This window comes from Berghia stephanieae, chromosome 2, assembly GCF_034508935.2.
Source record: "Berghia stephanieae isolate SIO BIC M18660-M18661 chromosome 2, UCSD_Bste_1.3, whole genome shotgun sequence".
Lineage (NCBI taxonomy): Eukaryota > Metazoa > Mollusca > Gastropoda > Nudibranchia > Aeolidiidae > Berghia > Berghia stephanieae.
Genome location: NC_088361.1, coordinates 83,590,779 through 83,618,136, shown reverse-complemented (window position 1 = coordinate 83,618,136; position 27,358 = coordinate 83,590,779). Strand labels below are relative to the sequence as shown.

Below are 27,358 nucleotides of genomic sequence, written 5' to 3'. Positions count from 1 at the left end.
TTGACAAGATGGGGGGGGGGGGGTCGTTTTGATCAACTGACACCAGAAGGCCTAGTTTTCGGGCCAAACTCTTAAAAATTTATTTGATATTTTTCAGAGTATGGCATGATGAGGGCAGTGTTTCAGAAAAATTCAAGTGCCACTTCTAAATGGAATTTTCAAGTCTGTTTCTTACTTTAGTTATGATAGATGGGATCAATCCAACTGATAAAATATCAAAGAAAATTCAGTAGGTGTTTCGCATACACATTGTTGTGTTGTGCGGCTATGTGGTCTAGTGGTATGACACTCAGATCGGAAGGTCCTGGGTTCGAGCATCGTTCGACATACAGTGGAGTCCTTGGAAAAGGCTATTTACTCACATTCTCTCACCGTACATAGGTGTAAAATGAGTACCTGGCCATTAACAGAACACTGTCTCCGTCCGAAAAAAATGTATCATCGCCTAACAGGAGTCATGTCTCGTTCTACATGTTACGTTTTGATGTTGGACAGGGACCCTTTGTAAAGCGCTTCGAGCACGTTTAGTGGATATTGCGCGATATAAATGCACTAGTTTTCTTTTTTTCGTTTTTTTTTTGTTTCGCATACATTGTTATTGTAAGAGCGCCTTATTGGAATATATATGATAAGCTAGAATTATGTTGTATGAACTCAAATAGTCGGTGCGGTATTTTGAAAACGGGTTTTGTATTATGTTTGTTTGTAAAGTGCGTTGTCAGGAACTCAACTTTGCAGTGGGACTGGAACCTGGGTCCTTTAGGTCACAAGTGAGTGTGATATCACAGGAGACATACGAAACCGTATAAGATTTTGATGAAATCTTTGATGAATATACATATATATATATATATATATATATATATATATATATATATATATATATAAGTGTGTGTGTGTGTGTGTGTGTGTGTGTATTTCAGTAATGTTACCATAACAATCTGTGCAAAACACCTATGATTTTTTGTTTTGACATTTTATCCTTTGAATTGATGTCAGACATGATTTGTGTTAGAGAGATTATAACAATTGTATCATATCACTGCTTCTTTGCTTGTATCAAAATAGACTTACTCATCCCTTCACTCCAGTTGGAGCATAGGTCATCGACAAATCTTTCCCATCGTGTCCAGATTTGTGCTGTCTTCTCTATTTCCTCCCAAAAATCAAGATATGGGTCCTATAAATATATTCAATCTTTCCCATCTTGCCCAGTTGGGTGCTATCTTCTCTATTCTATCTGGTCGGTAGTCGAGTATCACAACTCTTCTGCTCAGCATCGTAATCGCATTGGGTTTATTTTAATTTGGACCAATAAAGAAAAAGCAAAGAAAACCCTTATTTCAGATTATGTTACTGCTCGTCTAAATTTAGCCACTATGCCAAAACTCCGGTAACCATAGATAGACGTTTTTAAAGTAAGCCTCGGTGTTGTGACATGTTGACAACTTGGTTGATATTGATACTAATCAATGATAATTGTGATAGTAACAATTTAAATGATATAATAATAATAATAATAATAATAATAATAATAATAATAATAATAATAATAATAATAATAATAATATAATAATAATAATAATAATAATAATAATTTCTATTTAAAAAGCACCTCAAAACATATAATTACATTTATCCAACCCGACGTGTAGATATTGTTAGATAATATGCACACGTTGACTCAACCCAATGATGGACAAATAAATCGAAAGTGAGACTATACTACGCCTAATACCTCCATTTCCAACGTATCTAAATGTATAATAATATAGATTTCTTGTTTTATTTCACATTTATTAAGTAAGATGTCTTTGGGGGTTTTTTTTTTAAGGCTAGAAATACGCTGCATTATGTAGAGGTCTAACCAGATAGCTAAAAGGAAACTTTCCAGATACGATATACTAATGCTGGAATAAACACCCCTGGCTTTTTTCAACCTTAACGAGTCCTATCCCACAATCCCATGTGATCCTCCCAGCATTCCCAAGGCGTTAAACCTCCTAGTGATGTGTGTCCCCATTCCATAACATTAAAGGGTTTTTTTTTTCTATTAACTCTTTAATAGCGGGCTGATAGTTTCCACTCAAACTTTCTGTTATTATTTAAAATATTACTACTAAAAATAAAGTAAATCATTTATACCTCGTCTATAGATAGAATGCGCTTGGCCAAGGAGTTCACAACATTGCCATCCGGAAGTATAACGGACAAACACACAAACTTTGTGTAACCATGAACTTTTTTAGTCTGGTTAATACAGTTTAGTGAGAACAACTCACAAACGCGGATGGCAAAAACAATAACAAAGGCCTGAGTGACGTCATCTGCGTACTATCTATAGATAGTTCGAAGATGAGTTCACTCAGGTCTTTGTTGATATTTTTTGCCATCCGCGTTTATGAGTAATGCTCACTGAACTGTATTAACCAGACTATAAACTTTCATGGATACAAACAGTTTGGTGTGTTGGTCCGTGATACTTCCGGACGGCAATGTTGTGAGCTTCTTAGCCAAGCGCATACTATCGATGTAGATATCAATTCTGCAATGACAGGTCATTGCCGAAGACGATCATGGAACAGCGTGGCTCAGCAGTATGGTCTTTGCTTCGTACCCGAAAGATACCGAGTTCGACTACCCGTCGCGCTGTATCTGTGGCCTTTAGCAAGTCACCTCGCCTTAGCTCATTTTGCGGCGCTGCACTGCGCCTGACACCTGAGTTACTCCAGTCTTTCCTTGGAATAGATCCTAAAGAAAAAAATGTCCTTAGGTAATTTATTTTATTTATTTTTATACCAAGAAAAATATACTAAATAAAGAAAGCTGGTTTTAATTTACAAATATTTTCGAATAAAATATGTCTTCATATTTGTTTTAAAAGTAGCATCTTTATTGCGTTTTCTTAAAGGAATTGGGAGAGAGTTCCAAATAGAATGGCCAGTATGCGAATAAGACCTATTAGAAAACTTGTTTTGAGCCTTATTTTTTTTTTGGGGGGGGGGGGGGGGATAACTTTAAGGAGATGATCACCAGATCTTAAAGTACTAGCATTGATGGTACACGTTTAATGAAAAATACTCACCATATTGTGACCGCCAGATAAATCGTGCGCGGATACAACTTAGTGTAACATTTAACAATAATTACAATGGTATGTGTAAACATTCTTTAGCGGAGTGTTATACATGTCGAATTTGTTTGGAGAATGAGTTATTGGTATGGCTTAAAATAGTTTACAACTTCCTACAATTTGTCGGTTATTTCATGGAAAATGTAAAAAGAGCTGTCTGAATTATGACCATTTGAAGGAGACAATATGTAGAAAAATAGTTTTGAGAAAAAAAACGGTTTTCTTTACTAATGGAATGAACAAAATTGAGGTCACTCAGCTCTTTGTTATCGTTTTTAGACTGCCTTTTAAGTGATTAATTCTCATTAATAAGACCATAAACGTTCACGGTTATCATAGTTTTGTTTGTTGGTTCGTTATATCCGGCTGACGTTTGTTGTATGTATTTGACTTAAACTTGTAGCATCAATAATGCTCACCACCAACGAAAAAATTGCAGACCTAAGGGTATCATCAAAAGAAGATCACACCGATACGACCAAACCTCCAGTAAAACTGACCGAGCCGTTTCGCCTTTACTGGTATTTAGAGAAAATAAGTTTTTTTTTAAAATGATGTAAAGTTCGATTGAATCCTAACTCCACCGTGAAATGGTTAACGCTGTCCTCCAACTAAATGGCCTATTAATGCCCTGAGTATCACGTGACTACGATTCAAATTAGAAAATCAAGGAAACTCACTCAGAATGGAACAGGCAGTGAAATGTGACCCATATTGTCGATTTTGGTATAACGAAGGAAGGAGAGATAGAGAAAATGACTTGAAAGTCCAAATGTGACCAACTGTCTCATAACGGTGTTATGTCGGAATGAATCGTACCCTTACCAGCCATTTTCAGGATTTTCCCCAAAACTTCACACCCAACTAACACAAAAATATATTTTTATCACTCAAACACAATAGCTGTAAAGTTCTTGCGATACTCTAATTTCTTTAGAAAAACCTGCTCTACATGCACTATTCATTTTCTTTAAATTTTATGACGTACAAAAGAAATTTGAATAAGAAAAATGTTAATTGTATGGTATTGAATGTGACGATTTTCCTCTTGTTGGTAAGTAGAGGGTAAAGGATAAACAGATAAGAAACACGAACCTCGAGGTAATGTAAGAAGTTATAGTTATTCTTCACGATAACAAAAAAATAACCCCAAGTTTCGTCATGTTTTGGGGCCACGATAACTCAAATGGTAGAGCTCTCGCTTCGGACGTAAAAGGACTAAGTTCGATCCCCAGTGAAGTCGAGATATTTTCTGCAACAGATGCCTGAGTAACCTCGGTCTCTTTTCGAGATGCATCCCAAATAAAAGAAAAATTCCCCTGGTGATGACAGAAGAAAATTCTATTTTTTTCTCATTTTTTTTCGTTTTTCAAAAATTGTTTATTCTAAACCGGACCCCCCCCCCTCCTCTCTCTCTCTCTCTCTCTCTCTCTCTCTCTCTCTCTCTCTCTCTCTCTCTCTCTCTCTCTCTCTCTCTTTCTACACACACTGGAAAAAAATTGGAATTTCCTAACTCTCATCATTCTGACCGTTTGAAGAAATCCTTAGGACATTCAATTCTCAGTTTCGAATTTGTATTGTTACAACATAAAACAGCAATTGGACGTAAAACGAGGAGGAGAAGGAGGAGGAGGAGGAGGAGGAGGAGGAGGAGGAGGAGGAGAGCCATACAGTGATTGGAGGATCTCTTATATCACTTGATAAAACAGGGGAAAAACATTTTTACAATTTTGTCGGAAAACTAAACATTCTAATATAGATCTATTAATATGACCCACAACTTGTCAAAATCTCTCAAATCTGAAACATTTGACAAAAGTCTTAGGTTTGATATGAGTTGACAATTAATATGATGGTACTTTTAAACGATTGATTTTTGATTGACTAGTTTTCTGGCGAAATTTTTAAATTGTATTTTTCCCCAGTTAAGTAGAGCAGAAAAGTGTTCAAGAGTGGTCTAGTCAAATATCCAAATACGTTCATTTCACTTTAAATAGAAAAGAATCAGTATGGTTGCACTCTTGCGTTTGAATTAAAAAAACAAATTTACACCCGCAGCGCGACCTTGGGTGTGCTTGCGGTACTTTAGATCAAATTTCCAATCGTACGATTGCAGGAATCATTATTTTATTTCAGATTTAAAGACGTAATTTTTTTGGTGTGCTTTTAATCTCTAAAACGTGTTTACTTTTCACGTCGTCTAATACATTTTGGTTGAAAATCTGAAGAGGTGTGAATGAGACAGTAACAGACAAAGCAAAAAAAAATTACAGCGAAAAACGAAAGAAAGATCTTCATTAAGTCATCATACTTCGACTACGTAATCAGGAGGTTCGATCAGGAGGTCTGAGGTTCGATCCTCAATTTACATAGGTCAATGTATGTGATGTTATTTTTCTTTTTCAAATGCTATAATGTAGGAGTTTGTCCAGTTTTCTGTGGTGTGAAACGGACAATGTCAATTGCTTCCTACCATTTGGATATGGCGCTAGTCTACCACAAAGTACTTTTTCCCTATCTAACAGACCCAGCAACCTAATCACCTCTGAGTGGACAGGAGGATCACCAAAAAAAAAAAAAAAAAACAACCTCAACCCTACTCGACTTCACCCAGGATTATACTCGGTCCCTTTACGTGTGAGGCAAGTGCTCTACCAACTCAGCAATCGGAACCCCCTCTTGGGTAGTAAAAATTACGGATTTGGTGTTGCATACCCTTTAAAGTATTACGAGTACATTATTTTCTATGAGTATTAAAAATATCTATATAATATATATATATATATATATATATATATATATATATATATATATATATATATATATATATATAAATGAAGCTATTAACTTTTAGCACGTCATCTAATTGATGGAACACGTTTAAGTAAAAGTAATCCGTTCACCATTTTTGCCTTCCAGATCAATCAAATCAATAGACAAAACGATGTGGAATCGGGGTTCCCGATAGCTCAATTGGTAGAGCACTGGCTTCTCTCACGAAGGGACTAAAATCGATCCCGCGTGCAGTCGAGATTTTTTCTGACCTTCCTGTCCACCCAGCAGTGAATAGGAAGCTGAGTCTTTAGATTTGGCGGAACGTCTCTTTTTGATAGACTAGCGTCCTACCCAAAGCCTAGTAAACAACTGCTATTGTCCATTTCACGCTATAGAAACCGGGATAAACTCCGGATCCATGGGCTGATGGCTCTGAAGGACTACTTTTTTTAAGAATGTGTAACCTGTCATTCTTGTAGTTTGATTGAGAGAGTTTAGTCAGAACTTATCACCAAACTGACGGCCTCAAAGCAATAACAACTAACGGACGGACGTCAACTTTATTTCTGAAGTTATTGATGTCCTGTGCGTTGAAATGAAATTAATTCTCTGATTCTGCTGGAGACTACCAGCACAGCCGTTGTTTTTAAAAACACAGTATATGCTATGGAAATCAAATAGCACTCTACTGTGTTTATCAATAAAACGGCAGACAGCAGATGTGTTAGATTTACATCGTGTGAATTTCACACGTTCAACTAAATTATCTGTGTGGTCTTTGGAAACGACTTTTTAAAAAGAATTAATGTTTGTTTGTAAAGTACATTTTCAAGAACTCATCGTTGCAGTTGGAATGGAACCTGGGTCATTTAGGTTACAAGCGGGAGCAATGCTGCAGGAGACATAAGAAGGCGAACAAGAAAGGGTGAAATGAAATCTTTAAATGAAGTCCCTAATGATTCGATTGGCACATAAGGAGCTACAAGACGGAATTCTACAGCACACTAGAAAAGCTAGTTTTAAAAATGTTGGCCAGAAGGCTCGTCCTTCAAATTTCGGTCGACTAAAATGATCCTCATTGCTAAAATAAACAACTCTCAAACACGCGTTCATTAATTTTTTGGCCAGAAACCTCTTTCTTCATATATCCATCGCTTAAATAAACCTTCATTTATATATATATATATATATATATATATATATATATATATATATATATATATATATATGATTATATATTAAGATTATATAAGATTAGATCGTTTCTTGGAGTGAATTATTAATTTATCAATGTATTTGTTCTCACTTCGTTTTTTTTTTACATATTCGCCTACAACGTTGTTGGAGAATATATATACATATATATATATATATATATATATATATATATATTATATATATATACATATATATATATATATATATATATATATATATATTATATATATATACATATATATATATATTATATATATATATATATATATATATAAGATGAGGGTTATTTTAAGCGCTCGACATTTGAAGAAAGTGTTTTCTTGCCAAAAAGATAAAGGTCGTGTGTTGTTTTTTCAAAGAACAATTCTATATTCACCCATCCGCACAGTCCTCGTCTCAATCTTTATGTCAATCCTGATTCAATGTATGATGATGAAAAGCAGTCAATCACTTTTCACTCTATTATTATGTTGAATTTTTTTTTTATTAGAAGGGGAGGCGGACGGGGAGGGGGGGGGGGAGGTGTCAAGTGTGTTTATGGGAGTATTGATAATTCAATTTATAAAATCCACTTACACATTCAGTTATAAAGAGCCGCTCTGCTTTGATGCATGAAAATCTTTGATTTATGAGTTCATTTCACACCTTCACTGCAATGTATGAGTGAGGGATCGCCTTTTACCGTGCGTGAACGTAGCCATCGTTAACTAATAGCCCGACACTAAAACCCACTAAGACCCATCTTTTGACGTCATTTTTAGGTTTGTGGACCGCCTGTTTGTGAGTTAGTTGTCTTCAGTAGTGCTCAAGGAATCAAGTGATCCCATTGGTTGAGCGGTTTAAAACAACTCATGATTTGTTTTCTTTTGTAGCCAAAGACTAGTCTTTTGACGTCATAATTTGTAGTTCAGTATCAGCGTAGCCATCGTTAACTTATAGCCTGACACTGACCAAAAAATGACGTCAAAATGCCAGTCTTTGGCCACAAAAGAAAACAAATCGTGAGTTGTATTCAATAGTTCAACCAATGGGACCACTTGTTTCCATGAGCTCTACTAACGACAACTCAATAATGACGTCAAACTGCCAGTCCTTTTGGAATTCAGTCTCAGGCTATAACATAAAGATGGCTGCGCAAGAACCCACTAAGACCCATCTTTTGACGTCATGTTTAGGTTTGTGGACCGCCTGTTTGTGCGTTAGTTGTCTTTAGTAGTGCTCAAGGAAACAAGTGATCCCATTGGTTGAACGGTTGAATAAAACTCACGATTTGTTTTCTTTTTTGGCCAAAGACTAGTCTTTTGACGTCATTTGTTGGTCAGTTACAAGCCATGAGTTTATGAAGGCCACAGTGTGAACGTAGCCATCGTAATCTTATAATCTGACACTGGCCAAAAAATGACGTCAAAAGACAAGTCTTTGGCCACAAAAGAAAACAAATCGTGAGATGTACTCAATAATTCAACCAAGAGAATTACTTGCTTCCTTGAGCTAACGACAACTTACTAGACGCTGCACATAGTTTTGTGTGTTGGTCCGTTATACTTCCGGGTGGCAATGTTGTGAGCTTGTTAGCCAAGCGTATACTATCCATAGGTTACTAATTGAATCATAAGGTGGCATATTTCTTTTTGGTATTAGGACGTATAGGCAGATTCCTATGATTATGGGGCGTAAAAGAGTGAGGATGGATGATCTATATTCGCGACCAGCACTTATTTAGGTTAGAAAATAAGAAGCCATCATCTGAAATAAAAGATGAGTTGCACAATTTATGTATCCAGTCCTCCGGAAGATACAAGTATATTGGAACCAGTATTTTTTACATAACACTTTTTCCCCTATATACATTAATTAGTAAAATAACGGACAAACTTGTTATGTATGAATAAATTCCCTTTTATTTTCCTATCTCAATCAAAAATATAATTTATATTTTTATAAGAATCCTCTTAAAACTAAAATCTGAAAAAATGTGTATGAAACAGACTTCGGTTTAGCATTTTTTTATCAAGATTGAAGTCATATAAATCGATCGATGTTTGAAGGACGAGTTTTCTGGCCAAATGTTAAATACTTAATGTTCCAGAGTACGGCAGTTAACTGGTTAAATGCAACAAAAGACAAAAATAGTTGAAAATTGTCTCTTTGACAACATTCCAATAACTCAATTTCCATAAATTGCGACAGTGGACCATTCCCCTAGAGCGCCCACGTAATATATGAATCCCGTGGGATTAATAAAAGAAACAATCCAATTCTCACGAACTCTGTAAAAAAAAAAACACATTAAAAATAAATTTGGCCAGAAAACTATTCCTTCAAAAATCGATCTATTAAAATGATCCCCATGCCCATATTGTCAATAAGTATCAAACCGGGGACTTCACCCAAGACTTTCGTGAAGTCCAAGCTATGAGAGTTTCGACGAGACGAGTCTCATTTAAATCGATCAATATTGAAGGACTAGTTTTCTGGCCAAAATGTTAATGTGGGTTTTTTTTAGTCCGGAAGAGTTAAATGTGGCACATCAAATGTTCCAAATTCCGATGTTTATTCCTCCGACGAGTTCAATGAATTTCGATTTAATCAAACGACATGGCATTTAATGAAACTTTAAATTTCCAGAATCCAATGACGTTGTCTGCCATTTTGGTATGCTTTTAAATATATACAAATTAATACATTTAACACTATGAAATGAACACACAATTGACGTCAATCAGCTCTTTGTAATTGATTCTAGAAGTCAGGGAAGTGATTATTTCTCATTAAACAAACTAAAGTTAAAAGTTAAACATAGTTTTATGTGTTGGGTGGGTATAATTGTATTGGACGCGGAGCTGGTTAGTATTTCACTAAAACCGATATATAAATATCGAGTTCGCAATTATATCCTATTTAGAAAGATTACGAAAATAGATCGACATCGAATCTTTCTCTACACTATCAAATTTTCGATACTTTCACGTCTGACAATTTCAACCTTGCTGTAAAAGACGAATACGTATTTAAGACTCCCAAAGGAATACCTTTTAAACCATTCGATGTTTGTTATTTCTCACATAAACGTTACAAATTGCTTCAAAACAAGATTTTACTGGCTGCACTTGATGTTTGAAATTCCATTTTATGCGTAATTTATTGTAACTCATTCTCGTAATGCTGTATTTTGCTATGTCGGGATGTGCTATGAACTGGAAATTGAATTCATTGACACATAGGTGAAAGTTTTGATCAATTTCTATTCTTTTTGGTTGAGTATGAATTTAAATACAATTTTTTACGTAAATAAAACTAAAAAATGTGACCCACCGTCCAAAAGCGGTCTTGTATTATTTCGGTGTGAGCAAGGTCAGACCTGCAACTTAAAAATTTTAAAATTCGTAGTTTTAGGAGATAAAAGTAGAAGTCGCTATAGATACGAGTAATATGAAAATTGACGTCACTCGGGTCTTTGTTATTGTTTTTTGCCATCCCCGTTTATGAGTAATTCTCACTGAAATGTATTGACCAGACTATAGACGTTCAAGGTTACACATAGTTTTGTGTGTTGGTCCGTTATAATTCCGGATGGCAATGTTGTACTACATATAGTTGACTTTATAAATCAATGATTTGCACTGACAATGATGAAATAACACTTCAAAAGCCTTAAAATTATGCACTCTGGCATCAACCTCCATTTCCAGTAAGCTTAAATAACTTAGAGATGCTCATGAAGTTTTGAAATTGGAGCCAACATTTCGTAATTCTACTGAATATTTCGTAGTAGTAGTTAGGTCTGAACAAGGTGTTGTAAATTGACTTTATTGACACAAATATAAAATTTAGGATTAATCTCAATATGCTACGGTAGAGTATGCGGCTATGTAGTATGAAACTGCATTTGAATTGGAAGGTCCTAGGTTCGAGTCTCGCATAGTTAAGTCCTTGGAAAGGCTCTTTACTCATATTCTCTCACCTTATTCAGCTGTAAAATGAGTACATGGCCGTTAACAGCGTTTTCTCTGTCTGAAAAAAAATATAATATCGCCCAACGGAAGTAATTTTAAAAACGTGTTTTTTTTTTTATTGTTTATTTTGGGGGGTGAGGGGTGGGGGAGGGGTTTGTTTTCTTTTTTTCAATGTAGTCTATGGCAGTATTGTTACAGCTGTTACTATTATTACAACACTGAGGACAAACGCAACAGTTGCGTGGTGTCAGATTATGGCTAAGTAACACAATGACTATTGCCTCTGTGACAGAAATGTTTTCTAGTAGAGCACATAAGTCATGAAGTCACACATTCCTCTTTTCCGGTTCAAAACTCATTGGAAGCGTGTATCCAGTCCTCCGGAGTGGATAGTGAAATTTAATATTTTACATATTGAATCATAAGGTAGCAGAATGGGGAAGCCTTCCGAAAGCTCCTCGTGCTAAGGGAAACAACCCAAATATTTCTCAACTAACCCGAAGAAAAAATAAAGCCTATTACCTTTAACTAACCCTAATGGGAAAAAAAAAACACCCTAGCACATTTACTAAGACCTATAGCTTACCCTAATTGAAAAAAATCCTCGGACCTCGAGCTAACCCTAATAGAAAAAAAACGAGGACATAGGTTGCACTACCTTTCAATACTTCAAAAAAAAAAATGGCGGCGAAGAACCAAAATAATGGTCATGTTAGGAAATTTTAAACTTTCACTAATCCATTAAGGTTTATTCTAGACTTTTTAAAATGCTACTATATATTGCCAAATTGAATAAATAAACGCCTGACAAAAGGTATATGGTGGAGATACTAATTTAAAGAGATGCTAGACCGTGGAGCTTTCGGAAGGCCTCTCGCAGAATGTATAGGAGTCTTAGGATTACGGGGAGTAAAGAGATGCTAGACCGTGGAGCTTTCGGAAGGCCTCTCGCAGAATGTATAGGAGTCTTAGGATTACGGGGAGTAAAAGAGCGACAAAGGATGGTCTTTATTGACGACCAGCATTAGTTCAGACTAGAATATAAAATGTCATCACCCTGTAACAAAAAGATCAGTTGCACAAGGTATATATCCAGTCCTCGGGTGGATTGATTTCACATTTCCATTGAGATTGGAACCCGTATTTTAACGTCACACTTTTGTTTCCTATTGGTGAGTAAATTTATTTATAACTCAGAATGTCTTATGTTGCCTCGGAGGGAATTCCCTAACCTTATTGTACATATAAAAAAAAGGAATGAATAATATGTGCAATGACTCGGAAGTGGGGTAACCAAAAGATTAGTAACGATGGCACTCAGTGACATCCTAATCGAATCCCAGTTACAACCGCTGGATAAAAAGTAAAACAAAATGACATCAAGTTAGAGTGTAATGGAACCCGTCCTTTAGAAAGTTAACACCAGCAGCCAATAACCGGTAACAAAGGCGTGAAAAACCCATAAATATTCATACTCGGGATCTCATCCAACTTTCTGCGACCTCTCATCGTCTTTCTTTTTTTTTAATTTACGGTTGTCAGATAGAGGAAAAGCCACTCAAATTATTGAAGATTAATTGCACAGTAGATATTGACAAATATTTCCCATGGTATTTAAAATAATGGTGTATTATTATTATATTTTAATCGAGCATTTATATTATGCAATATTCACGAAACGTGCTCCAAACGTGCTGTACAAAGGGTCCCTGGGCAACAACAGCACTTAACATAATGTAGGACGTGACACGGAGCTTGTTAGGTGATATTACAATTTTTTTTCGGACAGCGACAATGCTGTTAACGGCCAGGTACTCATTTTATACCTGAGTACGGTGAGAGAATGTGAGTAAAGAGTTGTTTTTTTTTCAAGGACTCCACTATGCGCTGAGCTAGGCTCGAACCCAGGACCTCCCGATCCGAAAGTGAGTGTCCTACCACAAGACCAAATAACCGCGCAAGAACAACGCATCTCAAAAACATCCGCCAACCTTGACTGGGGATCGAATCTCAGACCTTCTGTTTACCGGTCTGACGTGCTACCTTTATCTTACAGAGGTTATACGCGATAGTTGGGAATATTTATATGTACTCGATGTACTCGTCAATGCTAAACTAGTTTAGATAGCACGAAGCCGCCGTAAATAACTTTAAGCCATATCTAACAGACCCAGAGACCCAATCACTGTTGGGTGTAAAGAGAGGGTGTCAGAGAAAAACAATCTCGAGGTCGCTCGTGATAGATCTCGTTCTCGTTTCGCGTGAAGCGAGTGTTCTACCAATTGAGCTATCAGGACCTTGCTTTATAGTGTAGATTAACCCTTAATCCTCATTTTTAGATTTTACTTTAACCTCACACATCTTCCCGTTTTCACGAAGAGAGAAGAAACAAAAATTGTGTTTTTTGTTGTACAGTTTTGCGGTCTTGTGGTGTGACACTCGCCTTCGGGCCGATAATTTGTCCCGAGTTCGAATCTTAGGGCCTCATGTACTGTCCTAAATGTTGAGTGTTGTAAAGCGCATTGAGTAGGTTTTGTGGATTTGCCCTGTATGAATACGTCCACGTTTTGTGTGATATGTGCGTGTGTGTCTGTGTGTGTGTGCGTGTGTGTGTGTGTGTGTGTGTGTTCGGAGGGCGGGGGGGGGGGGGGGGGGGCACTAAGTGGAAACAGGCCGTTGTGTGGTGTATAATTTATTATCATATTCCCCTGACTACTATCATGAACAAACTTCATTTTAGCTTAAGAAAAAATAAAAAGTAAAAAAGTCTCAAATAAGTGGATCTTAATTATTTCACCGGATGCTCACATGGACATGGCCATACCGGAAGTGAAGGAAGCAGAAAGGACTGAAATTGATAGGTCGTCTATGCCTACGGGGAAAGGTAGTCTTTGGCTAATGATTGTCCACTCTACACAAATAATTTTTAAAAAAAGATGGTACGTTTTGTCTACTTTTAGCCTGAAGTGCAGTTTTTTTAGAAGTAAACTTATTTGGCTTTCAGAAATGTGTCCCCCACCCCCTCAAATGGTATGCCTATCTGAAGAGGAGAAAAAAGAAAAATGCAAATGAATGCAAAATGATATTAAAATTACTAGATACGTTAACTTCTGATTCGTGCTAAAATCACTAAAGTATACAAAGGATTCAATGACACAATAATGACGTTGTATAAATAGATCTTTTAAGAATAGCGTATACATTTGACGGTTCGGGTAGCAAACTGTTTATCCATCTGATGTTAAAATTCCACTTTGCTAATCTTTAAAATACCAAAATAAGTTCCGTTTATGAATATAGCTGCCAATAACGGATTTTTTAACTTAGTCGCTGAAAGGAGAAGAAGAAGAAGAAGAAGAAGAAGAAGAAGAAGAAGAAGAAGAAGAAGAAGAAGAAGAAGAAGAAGAAGAAGAAGAAGAAGAAGAAGAAGAAGACATCCCAATTTGCAAACTTGGTCTTCCGTACTCTGGAAAAACGCTTATTGGAAAATTTGGCCAGAAAGGTCGTCCTGCAAATATCGATCAATTTAATTGACCCTCGTCTTGGCAAAAACTCTTAAACCTGGGACTTCGCGAAGTTTTTGCCAAGATGATGGTCATTTAACTCGATCTTATGGACGAGTTTTCTGGCCACATTTTAAATATGGATTTTTCCAGAGTACCTCAGTGGCCTCTTGACGCAAGCCTGAAATGTTCAATAAATGTGTTCGCTTTAGAGTTATAGACCGAAAAATGGCAAGTTCACTTATCCTCCGGAACTGGGTACTCTAATCTGTCAAAAGACTGGTGGGCTCATTTTACCGGGTTTTATTTATTGGTTTTTCTTTTCTATTTCTTTGTTTTTAACATGATTTTTTTATCCTTTTAAATTCTGGTATCAAAATGAGGTAAACCGACCTGTACATATATTCAGGTCTGACATCTGAACGAAATTATGGCCCTAGTTTAACATTGTTGTAATGGACAGTATTTTGGGCCAGCAAATAAGTGCACGTCGAGTAAAATATTGTATGGCAAAAACTTGATTTTAACTTAAATCGATCAGAAATGTCACCTATTCTTTTGAAACGGTATTGTGTCAGACTGAACCAATTCCAAAAAAGTGTTTTTATTATAAATGATTAGAAAAGTGGGCTTGTATTTTTTGTTGCTATAAGATACTATGGCGTCCCCAGCTTAGTTGGTAGAGCTCTCGCTTCACACGTAAAGGGACCAAGATCGTATCCTGGGTGCAGTCGAGCTTTTTTTCTGACGCCCCACCGCCCCCCCCCCCCCCCCCCCCCCACCCACTCCGCTCCCTCTGTTCACTCAGCAGTGAATGAGTAGCTGAGTCTGTTAGATTGGCGGAAAGTACTTTGCGATTGACTATGTCCTATCCAAAGGATGGCAAGCAATTGCTGTTGATCGTTTCACGCTATAAAAACCGGGATAAACTTCAGATCTATGGGCCAAATGGCTCTGAATGACTCCTTATAAGAAACTATGTTATACTGTCTTCATTAAAAAAAAAATTGAGTTTTTCTTTGCGCAATATCCAATATACCTACTCAAGGTACAACATTAATCCAAGTTTTGTCTTTCTGACTATAAAATTGATTTTTAGTTTCTAAATCCCTCCGACATAATAACGGTTCCTACGAAGATTATTAAACTACTTCATCCTTAACACCAACAATGGCTGTCACATCCAACAACTCTCTCCTCCCTCGAATACAAATACAAGGAATTGAATCGACCACGAGTAACATTCATATTGAGATTCAGACATATGATCTTTTTTTTTTCTTTTTTAAAAAATTGGAGGTCCCGATAGCTCAGTTGGTAGATCACTCGCTTCACACGTAAAGGGATCCAAATCGATCCCGGGTGCAGTCTAGATTCTATTTCTGAACTCCCTGCCCACCCAGCAGTGATTGGGTAGCGGGGTCTGTTAGATCTGGCGGAAAGTACTTTGCGAAAGACTAGCGTCCTATCAAAAGGGTAGCAAGCAATTTCTAATGTCAGTTTCACGCTGTAGAAATCGGGATAAGATCCGGCTCCATGAGCCGAACGGCTCTGAAGGACTACTGCTTTAAATACATAATTCGTTTTCCTCAGTAAAATACATACATATAAATCTTTACCATACAATCACTCTTCAGTCAGCATCTATATCCATCCGATTTAATGGTATTATAAACTAATGACTTAAGCACTTGTTTGAAAGGTCGGGAGTGGGGGGGGGGGGGCGCATTGGAGGGGGGGGGGGGGGGGGGGTTCTACTCTTCAATATTACCTGAGTATCTACTTATTATTTTCTGATACTAAAATGATAATATTGAGACAAGTAACTTATGAGCTCCTTCCGTACGAGGGTTTTGAATGTCAAGTCGGTAAACAAAGCATCTTAGTATTGATAGTATGTTTAAGAAAAAATACTTATAATTTCTGTCTGCCATACCAAACGTACAACTACACGAAACTAAATATGTCTAAACTCAAAAATTTATTGTATGTTAGAATTGAGTAAGGGGTAATTCCCCAACTGAAGACAGAAAGCTGCTCTAAATCCTGGGCCGAATTTACGTTGTGTAACAAATAAACAACTGAGTGAAAGTATGTTTACCGACTTGACACAGTCTGACCTAGATAAGCATCGTATGATGATCAAACCCTTTTCGTACTACCAATCTATCTTGTCTCTGTAGTTCAGGCTCGGCTATTACTATCCTACTATCCATCACTTACCTTTCAATGCATACGGCGACAAGTGTTAGAACTGAGGCGTAGAGAGCGCAAACAAGGATCGTTCTGTTCACAGAACAGGCAACTCCACCAAGCTGCCAGCCCTTGTCCAGAAGCACCATGACTATCTCTGGCACCCCAAACACCATGATGAGTGAGTCCGCCAGGGCAAGGTTCAGGATCATCATATTAGTCATTGATCTGTGGAAAATCAACCAGAATTTAGGATTTTTAAAAAATAGAATAAATGTCTCCATGGCCTCGAATCGGTATTACAACGTGAAACAGTGTCATGGGGAAAGGGAAAATAAACCAAAAATAGCGAGGTGAAGGGATAAAGAGGAAATGCTTGCAGCAAAATATGGAAGAGATAGCATCGATGAGGATTGACGAATGTTGGGAAATCGACTTCGATAGAAAAAAGATGGAAAACCATGGCATCTAACATTTGAAGAAAAAAAATCTGATAAAAAAAATCATCTTGAGCAATCATATAGAGCATGTCCAACTACACGTGTTCAAAGCGCTTTACAAGGGGTCCCTGGCCAACAGAAAAACTTAACATGTGAGAAGGAATCTGAATGGTGGTGGTGATGATGATGATGATGATGATGATGATGATGATGATGATGATGATGATGATGATGATGAGGATATCGTGTTTAAAGAACCGGGCCAAGGACCGAGCCTTGGAATAACCAAAAGACAGTAGGTGGTCCATATTCTGACCCATCAAGGATCCAATCATCGTTAAGATATTTATTGACAGAAACCACTCTAGGCTTGTACAGACTTATTTCAAATAAAATAAAATACTAGATAAAAGAATTAATCCTTGAACCACATTTTTGAGTGAAATTGGGTCGAGGTCAAAAAGTGACGATCATTGAAATGCCCATTAACACACATTAAAAGTGATGGATTCAGCTACTTTAATTTATTTCATTACCGAACCTTTTTGTGGCAAATCCTGATCTATCTTTTTTAAAACAAAAAATCCTACCATCAATCAGACTGCACACTATCAATTTTGTGCGGTTATGTGGTCTTGTGGGATGACACTCGCTTTCGGATCGGAAGGTCCTGGGTTCGAGTCTCGCTCGGGGCATAGTTGAGTCCCTGGAGAAGGCTCTTTACTCACATTCTCTCACCGTACTCAGGGTGTAAAATGAGTCTCTGGCCATTGTGATATCGCCTAACAGGCGTCAGGTCCCGTCCTATATGTTAAGTGTTGCTGTTGGCCAGGGACCCCTTGTTAAGCGCTTTGAACATGTTTAGTGGATATTGCTCTATATAAAATCTCAATTTATTATTATCATTTATTATTATCAATCACACTGCACACTATCATCGTATCAGACCTGCTAACATGAACATTTTAAAATTCGTAATTTTTAGGAGAATAAAAATGGAAGTCACTATAGTTAACTTTATAAATCAACAACTTACTCTCAAGAGGATTAAATAACATTTCAAAATCCTTAAAATCAAAACGTCTGGCCTCAACTTTCATTTTCAATACGTTTTTTAATCACTTCGAAATGCTTATGAAGTTCTAAAACGAGAAATTCTAAGAATGTTTCGTAATAGAAGGCATCTTCTGGTATATTATTATTATTATGTGAACATATTTTTTTTTAGCCTAATAATATTCGTATAGCACGTACATAAAAGCAAGGCAATTCCTCTTTGCATGTGAAAAATATGAATAAAAAAGAATAAAAAGAAAAGAACCAAATAGTAAACACGGAACGTTTTGGGCTTAACCCCAATCTTCAGCAGCTAATAACAAAAACAGTTAAAACGGTAATTATATCGTTTTAATTGGTTTTAGTTATTGCCTTGAGAACGGGTTTGAGACTGAAACGTTCCGTATTTGGTATTATGTTCTTTGTTTTTGAGCGGTTATAGAAGGAACGAGACTGACGTCACTCAGCACTGTGCTTTTGTTTTTAGCCAGCTATTTTCAAGTTTAGTTCCCATTACAATCAAACTATAAACGTTAAAGGTTACACATAGTTTTGTGTGCTAGTATGTTATATTCTGTTGGCGAAAGTTGTTGTTACATCTTTTGGCTAAACGGACAGTATCAATATTTGTGTGTGTACATGATTTGGGGTTATATAATGTAATATAAACCTATACTTCAAACCTAACTGGATTCATCAACAAAGTATAAATGGATCTTAATAAGTGGCATCATCATTACTGCTCTGTTGGTGGGAAGGGTGTATGGGATGTTTGGCTAGGTGGCTCGGTGGCTCAGCGGTAAGGTGTCTCGACTTGTCTCAAAAGTCAAGCGATGTGAAACGTGGTCAGTGGCCGGATGGGGGATAATGATCGTGAAATATTTTGATCCCGTCGTAGTGGACTTGAGTAAGGTACTTAACGCACATTTCCACACTCGACTTAGGTGTGAATGCGTACCTGACTATAATATATTGTAAGTGTCTTGGTACAAAATGGGCACATAAAAGGCGATTGCTACTATATGAAATTGAAATATGGGATTATATTAAACGTTGTGGAGCACATTCAGTGTGGTAATATACTATATGAATATTATTAAATCATATTTTTGTGGTATGACTTCGCAAGTCCATGCGTATAGTGTCGGGAACGCTGGCAACAACACCTAGAGAATAGGGCCCGATAATGGCAGCAATCGATGTTCGACGGGAGACGATTACAAACAACTGGCTTAATAAGATCAAAAAGAGAGGGAATGGTTTAGTTGATCTTGCACTCTATAAAAGTTCAAGTTTTGTTTGTATAATATATTATGTTCTTTTACCTTTTCAGTCAGTTAGGGTTAGACTGAAGTCGGTCCCTGTCCATAGAGACTTGAATTAAAACCAAGGACACATGATTAGAAAACGGCCTTCCAAAGATCAATATCTTTTACTTGCAGACAAGATTAGATTCCGTTCCTGAGAGTACTAAAAAAAAGACCCTCAGGGAAATATCCAGATAGCTGCTTTGTTACATAATACGAAATTGAACAGGTTACTTGGTGTCTTTTTGAATTTTTAAATAACAAAAATTGAGGCAGCGTGGCTCAGTGATGTGGTCTATACTTCGTACCCGAAAGATACTCGACAACTCACAAGCTGTCTGGTCTTTAGCAAGTCACCTCGCATCTAGCTCACTTTGCGACGCTGCCCTGCGGCTGATGCCTGGGGCATTTCAGCCTTCCTTCGAAGACAACCTAAAATAATTTCCTTTTTGGGATAAAATAAAGGGAATTGTATCTTTTTAATCTTACTTTTTAAAGTTAGGATCCACAGCTTGAAATTCATATCATGCCTAGTCGATTAAACATTTTACGATTTGGGATTTACAAAGTCGAGGCATGATGAAACCAAATCACCTCCCACAGAGGGTTAACTAAAGGCCAAGGACAAGTGATTTGAAAACGACCTTCCAAAGATCAGTGTCTTCCACTTGCAGACAGGATTAAATTCCGTTTCCGGGAGTAGTTAAAAAGACCCCCCGGGAAATAATATCTAGTCTTGTTGTCACATAATACAAAATTGAACTAGTTTCTTGGTGTCCTTTTTAATTTTCATAACAAAATGTGGGTCAGTGTGGGTCAGAGTTTGGTCGTTGCTTTGTATCGGAAAGGTAATGAAAGGTCATCGACTACTCGCTAAGCTGTGTGGCCTTTAGCGCGTTACATCGCCCCTAGCCCATTTTACGATGCTGGACTGCGGCTGACGCCTAGGTCATGCCTGTATTCCAATGAAATAGACCTTAAAGACAATTTTTCATTTGGGATGAATAATGGGATTTTTTTTCTTTTTTAATCTTTAAAAAATCCCTTTATTCATTACAAAGGGGAAATTTGTCCTTAAGGTCTATTCCAATGGAAGACAGGCATAATCCAGGCGTTAGCCGCAATGCAGCGTCAGTTATTCTATTAAGGTGTTATGTCTGGGTGATTTAAATATTGGCGAAATGGGAAGTACAAGGTCAGGTTAAATGGAGGCCAACATTTTGGAGAAACGGGAAACAGTGAAGTCAGGTTATTGTGAAACCAAATCCCCTGGCCTCAAAGCATTAATCAAAGTCAAGGACACATGATTAAAAGACGATCTTCCAAAGTTCTGACGTCTAATACTGTCTCGTCCAAGAGTCGGTAAAATAACCCTCAGGGAAATTTCTAGTGGTATTGTCACATATAAAATGAAGCAATTTCTGAGTTTTTCGCTCAATTTCAAATAACAATAATTAATTCTAGTCAGCTTCTGAAGAATTAAACCAATCGCTTTTCTGTTTTCTCTGGTTTTCTCTTAAGATGGTCTTTTATTTTTGTTGGATGTGTCAGATTAAACATTTGAAGATAATCTTCGCTTTTAAAAGTCATTGTCAGGGGTCAAAATGGCAACAGCTTCTGATGGTATCACACTACAAACCATTGGCCTCTATCCAAGCGGCATAATCCTTACCCAATTAACCAGTAGATTTTTGACCAATCAAAACATGGAATTTGTGACACACCTTCACACGTGCTCGGACAAGCATAGTTGGTTAACAAACAATAATGTGAATGATTTCAACCGTATTCTCTGATCATTGTTATTATTTTCATACGCCAAATGGGTGACTATTTGTCATACGATTTTCTGGATCATATAATAAACGTTTAAGTTTACCCATAGATTTCTGTATTGGTATTTTTCATCAAGCGGAAGAACAGTGAAATTTTACTCAGACACATACCATCGATAGTAAAGCCTGTGTGGTTTGCTATGTTTACCAATCGCTGTCATTGTTTACATTATGACGGCTGTCCGAGAGGCGTGGTTATCGAAGTGTCTATTCGTGTACCGTCGAGAGAACCCGTCTTGCAGGCCCATCACAATTCAACGTTAAACCGGGTTATTTGCCACAACGAGTACAATTTGAGAGGTCGAAAAAGGCTTCAACAGTCGTGACTTCACTTCCCTCGTAATGACGCATAGTAACTTAGTAACTTGTTCTAATTAACTATCGGAACAATGGCGGATGCCCTTATGAATTACTTCTCCGACGAGCATAAAAGTGTATCCAGAGGAGAAAAAGATGATAAATCTGATCATGTTTTGACTTTTAGACATTCTGATCACATGACATATGAAAAAGTTCTAGCCAGCATGAAGAATAAAAAGTACCGATTTTCTTTATTTAGAACAAACCTGCTTGTTGCTGGGCGGACGTGACATCAGACTATTGAATCATATTCCCAACTGATAAAAAATGGTCGCGGTTGGACAGGTTCTAGACTTTGGTCTGTTTGCAGCCACCTAGTCCGTTTCTCTGTCAGAGGGACATGATTTTTTCCAAGTTGACATCCATCTCGTGCGTGCAACCCCGTCCAGGGTCAGGAAAAAACCAAGTAGTGCAAGGATTGTCGGGAATTATTGGGCGAGATGGCAAAGTAACCATAGTAAACGGTAAGGACTGCTTGAAGCCGGTGATCGTGACAATACTAACGAAAGAGTGAAAATGGAGAGGCTTCGTATGGGAACAAAACAGACAATGGACGTTTCGGGTACAAATCCTTCGTCAGCACGACAATATACAAATAAACGTGGAAAACAAATATAATAACATTGAGTACAACGGTACTAGTTATTTTGCATTTTATTTTATTTGTTTTCCACGTTTATTTTCCACAAACCCAGGTAGAAAAAAAAAGTTCCTTATAAGATTTTTAAAAATGATTTATGCCTTTTTCGCCACGACATCATAAGATATCGTCGTCTTGGCATTCCACGAAGGAATATAGATAATTCATAAAACAAGATGTCTGATGTCAACAAGAATCACCCATGTTGTCACAGTGAGCAAATTGGGGGTTAAAAATCTTGCTCAAGGACAAAAACGAAAGTGCCTGAAGCGGGGCTCAAACCCGGGTCCTTCTGGGTCACAGTGCAATGCCTTAACCACTCGGCCACTTCGCCCCCCACAAGGAAAAGATTTGGCAGACTAAAAATTTCAAATAACTCGCATTCATTTCCTCTAATTGGTTTGAAAGAAAGGAAACCGTGTGATTATCTTTTAGTCGTCTCCATTGCAAAGAACATCTAATTAGATGAATCTGAATGATTGCAACTTTGGGGTAGACACATTTATCACCCCTACGCGAATTCTGTCGTGAGAGAATACTCACCTAAAGTAAACAAATGACTTATCCCGTCACTCCTGGATAGACATTGTGACCTTGGGGCAGACACATATATTACTACTACGTGGATTCTGTCATGACAGAGTCAAGCAATTCAGATGAGTATGCGAGTCACATTGTCAGTCTTGGTATGGAATGATCTACACGGGAATGGTATGACACTCGCTTTCGGATCGGAAGGTCCTGGGTTCGAGTCTCTCTCGGGGCATAGTTGAATCCTTGGAAAAGGCTCTTTACTCACATTCTCCTGAACGTAAACAGGGTTGTCTCTGTCAGAGAAAAAATTGTAATATCGCCTAACAGGTGTCATGTCTCGCTCTACACGTTACGTGTTGCTGTTGGTCAGGGCCCTTTGAGCACGTTAGTGGATATTGCGTTATCTAAAAGCTCAAGATTATAGAGGTATCGAAATTGACGTCACTCAGCTCTTAGTTATTGTTTTAAGCCAGCAATTTGAATGAGTAGTTCTCACTAAATTGTATTAATCAAGCTTTAAACGCTTAACGTTACACATAGTTTGGGGTGTGTTAGTATGTTAAATCCGGCTGGTAGATGTTGTGATTTTAAAAAAATCTAAACGCTTAGCATCAATAATGCGCGACTGTGTGGTCTTGTAATATAACACTCCCCTTCGGACCGTAATACCCTGGGTTCGAGTACCGCACTGAGAGCCGCGTAGTTGTGTCCTTGGAAGAGATTTTTCACTCATATCATCATCTCAACTTACTCAGGTGCAAAATGATTACCTGGTCATTCACAACGTTGTCTTTGTGATAAAAAAAAAAGATTGTAATATCGCTTAACGTCGTGTCTTGTCCTACTTGTAATGTGTTATTGTTGGCTTGGGGCCCTTTGCAAAGCGTTTCGAACATGGTTGGTGAAAATTGCTCTACTTAAATGCTCAAGTTTATTAGAATTAGGAATTTATTTTTTTTAAGTTTGAGAGACGCAACTCATCGGCCTTGATGACAGAATATAAAACATAAATTAGGCTTAAAAATAAGAGGAGAACGAGTGGAACAAATGAAGAAGATATATATAATATATATATATATATATATATATATATATATATATATATATATATATATATTTATGAGTGTCGGTGGGTACTTGTAGGTACGAAAGTGCTCGATAATGGTGGTTAGAGCTAATATATAATGTAAATTTTCACTCGCATTTTTTTGGCCGAGACGACTCGTTTCTGTGTTTTTTACACTTCTTCAGTCGGCGTAATCCATTGTAATCTTACAATGGATTACGCCGACTGCCGACTGAAGAAGTGTAAAAAACACAGAAACGAGTCGTCTCGGCCAAAAAAATGTGAGTGAAAATTTACATTATATATATATATATATATATATATATATATATATATATATATATATATATATATATATATATATATATAGAGAGAGAGAGAGAGAGAGAGAGAGAGAGAGAGACAGAGAGACAGACAGACAGACAGACAGACACAGAGAACGAAAGAAATAAAGAGAGGGACAGAGAGAGGGAGAGAGAGAGAGAAAGAAAAAAAGAAACAAAGAGAGAGAGAGAGAGAGAGAGAGAGAGAGAGAGAGAGAGAGAGAGAGAGAGAGAGAGCCGTATATCTCAATTACATTAAATTGACACAGATGTGATTTGCTTCCAATGAGATTCCCTGCCACCGATTTCTTCAATGGTAAATTCTGAGACGGGCAGAAAAAATGAAAAGCCAAAAAATGTTTTTTGGTTGGCGCCCTGACCGCAATAGTATAACAAGTCCCCGACAGTCCATGATTAGACCGAAATCGCCAAGGTTAAAATAATATTTACATAAATCTATGACCCTCCACCACAAGTTAGTATGAAATAGATCAGGGGCGACGTCTACTTATTTGCTGGTCTGATAACCCAATTCCTTATGGGCTCATTGTTGTAGTGGAAATCTCAAAAAGTGACGCAAAATATTGTCCCTGACATCAATGTTTAACTAGGCCCATAAGTGAGTTCGGATGTCAGACCTGCATATATATGTACACGACGATCAGGGGAGGGGGGGGGGAGAGATTTTTGTCCGTACGACCCGAACTGAGAGCCTGGTGGACGTGACTTGAATATTTTAATAAATATGGGGGCATTCTTATGTTGGAGGACTAAGGACTTAGCCAGTGACTAGTTTAGAAGAAAAAAATCGTTTCTTATTTGAACTGACCAAGAAAGTCTCGTATTGAAATCACGACCCCTCAGGAGTAGGTTTTGGCCATATTGGAAATAATAATAATAATAATAATAATAATAATAATAAATAATAATAATAATAATAATAATAATAATAATAATAATAATAATAATAATAATAATATAATGAATTTATATAGTGTCTAGTTCCAATCAAATTTGCTCACTTGCGCTTTACATCAACACATCATAATATATCAATAACATATATAAAACTGACATGTTAAAAACCATAAATATTGATATGATTATAAAATACATACTAAGAGTCTAAATTATATGCCCTACAAAAATGTTAAGTTTTTAACTGTGGATTTTTACTTTTTTTTTTGGTTCAATACTGATTGAGTTCCACAATTATGGTGGTCAAAGGATTTCTCATGAAAAATTAAAGATTTTGGGGATTCCCTTAGGAGATTTGAATTAGCAGATCTTAAATTTCGACTGGGTTCATGAAGAAGATAAACAGGAGCAGGATTGTTTAAGCAATTGAGAAAGTGCTTTTTGCCGAAAATAAACCTTTGAATTGAATTGGTAATAATGAATTAATGAATGAATTATTTATTGTCGGTAAATATATAAAATATATATATATATATATATATATATATATATATATATATATATATATAAACAGTTATTAACAACGACAACAAAATATGAAAGTAATAATTTCTAAAAAAGTAATGATGTGTATCTAATATCTGCTCAATAAAATTCGATTTAAATTCAGTAAGCCCTTTACGACTTTTCACCGACATAAGAATTTTTTTGAAAAATTAGTTTGCACATAAACTTAATACTATATATTATACATAAAAATTGACATGTCTCCCTGTTTCATATAATTGAGAAGGTTACTTCCAAAACCTGCTGAGTCTCATTGTCATCAATTTCTATTTTTCGTCATTGTTTCAGTCACTTAAAGAGGGAAATCCTTGTCTTGTCTGACTCGTGGAACGCATCTCTGAGTATTTTTGTGTGGCCATGTGATCTTGAGGTATGACACTCGCATTCGGATCGGAAGTTCCTGGGATTCGAGTCTCGCTCGACGCATAGTTAAGTCCTTGGAAAAGGCTCTTAACTCACATTCTCTCGCCGTATTCAGGTGTAAAATAAGTACCTGGCAGTTAACAGGAACGCACTTACTGTGTCTTCTATTCCCCTACATCTGTTTTCCAACATACTTTCTGTCTTTTTCTTGGAATGGGATTACTTGGTTTTGTCTTGGCCCCTGCTGGCAGGAAGGATGATGTGTTTTCGTGTAAATCATCTACCTGTTGTATACTGTATTATTTTGTCTTTTACACATATAATGATTTGTAAAATTTTGAGTGTATTCTTCTTAGTGGGGGGGGACCTATGCCTGTGTCTCGATGAGAATTTTAGGTGATCTCAAACAAAGAACACGGATAGTGTGCTCTTGGACTCTGTTCCCTATTTGAACCTTCCCCTTTGTCTTACTTTCTCTCGTGTGCTTTCAATTGTAAATCTATAATGTTTTGAGTTTCGTATTTTCTTCCTTTTTACTGGCGCTGAAATTACCTTAATGTGTCGCAAGCGCCGTAAAACATAAAACAAAGAGAACGTTGTCGCCATCAACTACCACTGACTTGTCGCTTGTCACACCAAGTTCTTTGACGTTTATCGGATCAACAGGACACAGAATCGCTGTGGAATGTTGTTATCGGCTAATGTGATATTAACTTGTCACAACGAGTGTTTCGTTACAGAACTACTTTCACAACAACGGGGAAAAACACTCGTACAATTTTGAAAAAATCAATATTGTGATCTGTGGTTGCCGTAGGTATTCAAAAACACAGGTGTCAGTAGTTTGTCTGAAATTGGAGGTCTTTATTATGACAGATTTTGTCAAATGCTCTGTCTATGATTTACACAATCCTATCGTTGTAGATTGTCTTTGTTTAACAACTTTTTCCTCTTCTTCTTCTTCTTCTTCTTTTTCTTCTTCTTCATCATCTTCTTCTTCTTCTTCTTCTTCTTCTTCTTCTTCTTCTTTCTTCTTCTTCTTCTTCTTCTTCTTCTTTCTTCTTCTTCTCTTCTTCTTCTTCTTCTTCTTCTCTTCTCTTCTCTTCTTTTCTTCTTCTTCTTTTCTTCTTCTTCTTCTCTTCTCTTCTTCTTCTCTTCTTCTTCTTTCTTC

General features: G+C 36.9%; 1 protein-coding gene across 1 annotated transcript in view; it reads right to left on the bottom strand.

Moving 5' to 3' along the window:
* The window catches only part of LOC144965678 (neuropeptide receptor 15-like), a 140,752-nt gene that overhangs the window by 37,424 nt on the left and 75,970 nt on the right, over positions 1-27,358 (bottom strand). The window contains exon 3 of the mRNA XM_078901261.1: positions 16,809-17,006. Within this exon, the coding sequence (XP_078757387.1) occupies positions 16,809-17,006 (198 nt within the window). The remainder of the gene's footprint in view (positions 1-16,808; positions 17,007-27,358) is intronic.